A 6991-nucleotide genomic window follows, 5' to 3' on the forward strand; every position below is an offset into this window, starting at 1 on the left:
TATGGTGGACATGGACAGTGTCCATGATGCTTCCTGGTGGCCAGGTGTCACTTGTGGAACTGAGCTACTGCTATTTCCTTGATATCCACCCTGTACACCCAGACAGAATCACAACCCATAGGGTGCAGAAGTCCATTTGGACAGTATGCTGATGGATATATTTTCCGACTGTATACAAAAGAATAATTGAAAGACTGCTGTTGTATACCCCTTTTTCTCCTGTGTTTAATTGTTTGCCCTATTTAGTGGGTTCTTTCCATTCTCATTCATGGAGTTGTGGTCATTTTGATCCCTATCTAGAATATCTTTTAGTAGTCTGTGTAGGGTTGGCTTTATAGTCATGAAATTCATTATTTGTTCTTTGTCATAGAAGTATTTCACTTCTCCATTAAACTTGAGAGTTTTGCAGGGTATATCAGTCTGAATTGGAATTTGTTTGCTTGCAAGACTTGAAGTACTTTGCTCCATGCTCTTCTTGATTTGATGCTTTGTGAAGAGTAATCTGCCATTATTCTGATAGGTTTTCCTTTACATATGATCTGTTTCTTTTCTCTAGAGGCTTTTAGTATAGTGTTCCTGTGCTGAATTTCTGAGATCTTGATTATTATATGCCTGGGTGTGGTTTTAATTGGGTTGATGTTATTTGGAGTTCTTTATGCTTCTGTTACCTGAATGTCAGATTGTTTCCCCATATTTGGGAAGTTTTCTGCTATTACTTCTGCCCATATTCTTTTTTTTTTAATTTTATTTATTTGTGTGTGTGGGGGGGGGGGCCAGCTCAGCCCACCAGGGGGGGGGGCTGGCTGGCATGTGGTGCTGGGGGATTGAACCGCGGTCCCTGTGCTTTGCTAAGCTTGTTCTAAGTAGGTGCTTTAGACCACTGAGCCATCTCACCAGCCCCCCATATTCTTTTCATATCATTTGTATGGACTCTTTCCTTCTCATTGATGCCTATTAGTCTCACATTGTTCATCTTTGCATCATTTTGCAGGTATTAAATTATTTTTTCCTCCATCCTAGTTGTTTTTAAGAGATTTTTTCTTACCTTTTCACTAGCTGCAATGGTGTCTTCAGGGTCTGAATGTTTATTTTCACTTTCATTCAAACAGTTTTGCCAGTTTGTGATTGAGGTTTTAAATTTCTGTATATCACTTTGAGTCTGCTTCATACATTCTATTTCTTTCCTGTATTGCTCATTCAAGGATTCCATCATTTTTCTATTCTCTATTTTTTAATCAGTGTCTTCTTTAGAAGCACTTAGTAGTTCTTTCATTATTATTTCTTTTTTTACTTTAAAGATTATTTCTGACCTGATTTCCTCTATACCTTTCAGCAGTTGTTTGTTTTGTTTTGTTTTGTTTTTACTTCAGATGCTATTATTTCAGAGATTTCAGGTGTGTGATTTCCAATTTCTTCTATGCTAGGGTCTTCTGCATTTGTTGTAGGTAAGCTCAGGGCCTGGGAATGCATTTTGTCCATTCTCTTTGCCATTTTGTATAGCAGTCTTGTCTGATCTTTGGTGTAGAGTTTTGGTAGAGTTATTACCTTAGCACTAGGTCCAGATCTACCAAGTTCAAACTCGTCTGGGTGGGTGTGGCTTGGGTCTGGCTTCTGCGCTCTGCTTCTTCCTGCTGCAGCCCTTGGAAGTCAACACACTGTGCCCCTCTGGCAAGATGTTCTGCTCCTGGATCAGCTGGTGGGTCTTGCCTCTAGCCTCTCTGCAGGGAGTTCTGCTGCAGGGATCCACACTGGGCCTTTCTGATAGAGGAAGTTCCACACACACGTCTGGCCTGGGTGCTGGTTGGGGTGAGGATCTGGAGGGCCCTGGGTGATCCCACTTACACATCAGGCCTGTGTGCTGGCAGGAATGAGGGTCTGCTGGGCCCCAGGCAGTCCCACTTATACACTGTGCCCGCACACTGGCTGGCTAGGTTGCATTTTTGACATATGAAGTTAGGATACCTTTTGATATAGATGGAGATAGACTAGACCAAGTTCAAATTATCACCATACATTGTTGAGTAAAAATTTATTTTAAAAGTTATTCTGTATGTTGCATATAGAACTTTCTAAGAAAGCCTTACAAACTGTACTTCTGATGGGCTAAGGATTTTTTTGAAGAAAAATATAGTCTTAAAAATGTTTAGATAGTTTATTTCCTGTATATTCTGTATTTGTAGTTCAGAGGAAGGACTCCAATTACACCAGAAATGTTGCAATTTTTTGACAATTAAATTTTAACAGGAGCAAAAATGAGACTATTTTGACAATTAAATTTTTGACTTCTAGATTTTCATGGCATCACAAGTGGTACATATCAAAATACAGGAACCTGGTCAGGTGTGGTGGTGCACTCCTGTAATTCCAGCTACTCCACAGGCTAAAGCAGGGGTAGCACAAGTTTGAAACCCCCAAGGTTGCTAGAAGGCTAGTTATGTATCTTAGTGACAGAATACTTAGCTAGCAGGCATGAAAGCATATAATTTACCTATTTTTTCTGTGTCAGTGATGACACTGAGTTGTTTCAGGCATGCTAGGCAATTTTTCTGCCACTGAATTACATCTCAAGCTTCTTGGTACCTTTTAATATAGAATGGCATTTTATGATATTACTCAAATAAGAAATAGCATGCAATCCAATACCACAAGAATTAAATAAGTTTTTAAAAATTGAGAGTTTTGAAAGAGAAGCAGTAAGGGCCTGTGGCTCAAATAATACTTGTATTGTCATTGTATATTTTTCCTTACTTGCAGCCTTAAAGTAATTTATTGTAACCCATTGCATGGCATTGTAACCCACCCCCCACTTTTTTATAGTAGACATAAATTAGATGCATATTACTTTGTCAATAAAAGTTCTTTTTAAATTTCAGGGAATGACTATTGCTATCCTGGGACCCACATTTCAAGATTTGGCAAGAAATGTGAACCAAAATATAAGCAGTCTTTCTCATATATTTGTGGGTCGTGCTTTGGGATATTTGGGTGGCTCTGTGATCGGCGGAATTCTCTTTGACTGTATGAATCACTTTTTACTTTTAGGTAAGTAAACAGCAATTTCACTTCCCCATTGACTTTTATTGAGTTTTCCTTTGACAGTCTATAAGAGAAACAGCAGCCTACAGAATGATTGGCTAGTGAAATAAGGAGTATTAGGTATCTTCCATGGAGCTGGGCCCCTGCTGTCTCTCACCTTGGCAATGAGGGGAAAACTGCTCTGGGACCTTCTGGAAACCATTTCAGGGTCACACAGTAGGTGACCAAAAGTCTGCTTATGAGGGTGGAAGGCAGATCTGCTGGGAGCACAGAGATCAGAAGTAGCACCTGGAACCTGGGTGGGCTCCATGGCCTCTGGGTTAAACCTGAAGGGGTCCAGAATGGCGGGACTCCCTGAGGGACTGATATCGGCTACCCTTTTATCTCTGCGATCCAATACCAGTGATGACTGCAGAGAGCCCTTTGTCCTCCTGCACATAGATGGCAAAGCTTTCAACATACATTTATTGGATGAATTGACATGTTTAAAGAAAATTTAGGTTCATGGATTAACATGGTATAGTCCTTTGAAAACAATGAGAAAAATTTATTGCCAATAATTAATCTCTTGTTTCCAAAGTGAAATGAAACAATATAATTTTTTTTTTACTGTATAAGGGATTGAACCCTAATTTTCTTGCTACCTAAGCACTCTGTACCTGAGCTACCTCTCCAGCCCAACAATATATGTCCGTATACCCCTCAAAATTTCCCAAACTAATTTATTTAAACTTTTACCACAAAAATACCACACCAAGTGTATTCTTTCTGTCTTTTTACAATGACAACTCAGATCTAAAATTCCCTTAAGAAGCTGTATGTGTGAAGTATTTAAATAATATTTGCCTTTTGTCTTTTGCTGTAAAACATTGCTTTGTGATATAACTGACAGTTTGATTATTAGCACTAGAACTATTTTCATGGGTTAGTAATTCATATTTATATTTCATAAAAATCATAGAATATTTAGATAAAATAACCACTTGTAGAATCTCCACAGCCCATCTTCTCAAGATAACTGTTTTATTTGGGCTTATTTTGTATTCATGGACAGTTTCATGATGTTAACTGGATGCATGGCTCTTCATGAATACTGCTTATTATAGTAGAGTTTATTACCTTTCTTCCCAGGGGTGTCACTATTGGCTACCGCAACTGGTCTTTATCTTATTCCTTTTTGCAAGAGAGCAGTATTACTGATTGTCATGATGTCCGTTTTTGGTATTTCCTATGGCACTATGGATACAGGTTAGTGACTTTCTCCAGTGTCATCTCTGGGAACAGGACAGTACTGCTATGACAATTAGAGCACAATGTATCAGACTGTCATTTGCAATGCTCTTGAAGTGACATGGACTTACTGAGTTGGGAATGGTGTCACCTGGTCAGAACAACCTTCCTAAACAGGGAACAACCCCTGTCCAGTGGGTAAGTACAGTACGCTGAACAGATTGTCATTTCAGGAGAGACTTTTGTCATTATAATGTAAGAAAAAAATTGGTAATTTAATATAAATAGGAACCACTTTTGGCTCTTTTCTTTTTTTAATGTATTTGGTACAGGGTCTCACTACACAGTTCGGACTCATAGTGATTCTCTTGTTTTTAGCCTCACCAGCACTGAGATTACAGGCATGCAACACCATGCCTGGTTTTGATGGCTGGCTCAGAGGTCCTGGAGGGCAGGGCCAGTGGGACACGTGGTGCCAGGGATCAAACCCCAGTCCCTGCGCTTGCCTAAGCAGGCACTTAGTCCACTGAACTATCTCTCTGGCCCCACTTGTTGGCTCTAAAAGCAGAGAGACAGTCATCCATTTTAAAATGCACCCTAGTTACTGAGCTAAGAGAAACTTGTGGTATGCACTACTTTCTTTTCCTGTTCTTTTGTCACTCAGAAGTTTTCCCCATTACAGAAGAGTGCCCATCGTCACCTCTTTGAACACCTGCTTCATAATATATGTGATATGGGCTTCCTACCAAAGCCACCTTCCTAGCTGCCATTCCATACTCTAAAATTAGTTGATGGACTGTAGAAATGTTTTATACTTCCATTCACCTTGGTGGTAAATTTACAGGATGCAAATATATGTTTATCTGAAAATATGTGATTATTTTAAATGACATCTTGGAGATGTTTAGACGATGTAGACACAAATGCGAAAAAGTATTTCTGTGTTCTTTAAGTGGCACAACAAAGTCCTGAAGTATTCTGGTTCCTGAATATGTGTTTGGCATGTATCTATCTATGTGCCTCTATGTATCTCTATATACAGTCTATATTTATGAAATGTGCTGGAAGTGATTATCAGTCCCATACAGAAAGCTTTGAAAATTTGGCCACTGTGTGCTGAATAAAGTTTGCCTCAAAATATGTTGAAAGATTTACAAATAAATGGGCCTATAAATAATATGCCCCAGTCTGATTTGAGTACTATTCTATAAGAATCCTTGACTGATGGGTGCAGTTCTCAGAGGCAGTGGTTTGCCACTGGTGCAGTTCTATGTACTATGATGGGAAGTATTCCATTAAATGGTTTTCTGGCACCAAAGGGTTAGCGTTGCTTAAATGCAGAACTGAAGCAGGGGCAATGTCTGCTGACTGAGAGTGTCCCAAAGCTGCTGCCGTGTTATACAGACTCATCCTCCCTCTAATGGTAATGAGAAGAAAAAAAATGGTAATAAACCTTTTTTTATTTTAATTTTTTTAAAAAAATCTACTATAACTAGCTTAAATAATTTTCTATATCTTTCATTCGTAGGTGGGAACGTCCTTATCTTGGCTCTGTGGGGAGACAAAGGAGCCCCATACATGCAGGCCTTACACTTCAGTTTTGCCTTGGGTGCATTTTTGACGCCTATTTTGGCAAAATTGGCCCTGGGGACAACAGCAACAGTGTCAGCTGAAAACCACACAGAACCCAACCTACGCCCTCCAGGCCTCAACCAATCACTTGAAGCCAACCCAGACCTTCTGTTTGCAGTACCTGATGACTTGAATTTACTGTGGGCTTATGCTTCCATTGGTACTTACATACTTGTAGTTTCTTTCTTCCTCTTCGTTCTGTTTTTCAAGAAAAACTCAATGCAAGAAAATTCCACAGCATCTGCTCAGGCATCTCGAAGAGCTAAGCATCACAAGGCCCTCCTCTGCCTTCTTTTTATGTTCTTCTTTTTTTATGTTGGAGCTGAGATCACCTATGGCTCTTACATTTTCTCATTTGCAACCACCCACGTTGGCCTGGAGGAAAGCCAAGCGGCTGGAGTGAACTCCATCTTCTGGGGGACGTTTGCGGCCTGCAGGGGCCTGGCAATCTTCTTTGCTACGTGTTTACAGCCTGGAACCATGATTGTGCTGAGCAACATTGGCAGCCTGGTCTCATCTTTATTCCTGGTGCTTTTTGACAAGAACCCACTTTGTCTCTGGATAGCGAGTTCCGTGTATGGGGCTTCAATGGCCGCCACATTTCCCAGTGGTGTTTCTTGGCTTGAGCAGTACACGAGCATAAGTGGGAAATCTGCAGCTTTTTTTGTCATTGGTGGTGCTCTTGGAGAAATGGCTATTCCTGCAGTAATTGGAATTCTCCAAGGACTATACCCAGATTTGCCAGTAGTTCTGTACACAAGTTTGGGATCAGCAATATTCACTGCTGTATTATTTCCTGTGATGTATAAATTAGCCACCTCGCCTCTGGATCGCCAGCAGAAAAGAACTAGAAGGAGCAAGGACAAGAAAGCTTTGCCCTCTGATTCTGGGCTATGAGGAAGAGAATGAAGGGAAAATGCAGAATAATGGAATGAAATTGATTTGAGGTGGTTGAAGTAAATGATACCATGAGGCATTCTTTAACATAGATAGCTAGAAATATTTTGATAGAGCCTGTAGCTGAAGTATCCCACAGTGTATCTCAGATTAGATGAAATTTGAGTTTTCTCTCGTTATTATTGGCAGGTTCCCT

The 6991-nt window shown here is 40.1% G+C and overlaps 1 protein-coding gene across 1 annotated transcript in view; it reads left to right on the plus strand.

The window, feature by feature from the left end:
- LOC101577062 (sodium-dependent glucose transporter 1C-like) overlaps window positions 1-6979 on the plus strand; it is a 9682-nt gene extending 2703 nt beyond the window's left edge. The window contains exons 2-4 of the mRNA XM_023722331.1: window positions 2874-3042; window positions 4168-4284; window positions 5795-6979. Coding sequence (XP_023578099.1) covers window positions 2877-3042; window positions 4168-4284; window positions 5795-6795 — 1284 coding nt within the window. The 5' untranslated portion in view covers window positions 2874-2876 and the 3' untranslated portion in view covers window positions 6796-6979. The remainder of the gene's footprint in view (window positions 1-2873; window positions 3043-4167; window positions 4285-5794) is intronic.
- Window positions 6980-6991: the final 12 nt, after the last annotated feature.

Source organism: Octodon degus, unplaced genomic scaffold (assembly GCF_000260255.1).
Source record: "Octodon degus isolate 3935 unplaced genomic scaffold, OctDeg1.0 scaffold00090, whole genome shotgun sequence".
Classification (NCBI taxonomy): Eukaryota; Metazoa; Chordata; class Mammalia; order Rodentia; family Octodontidae; genus Octodon; species Octodon degus.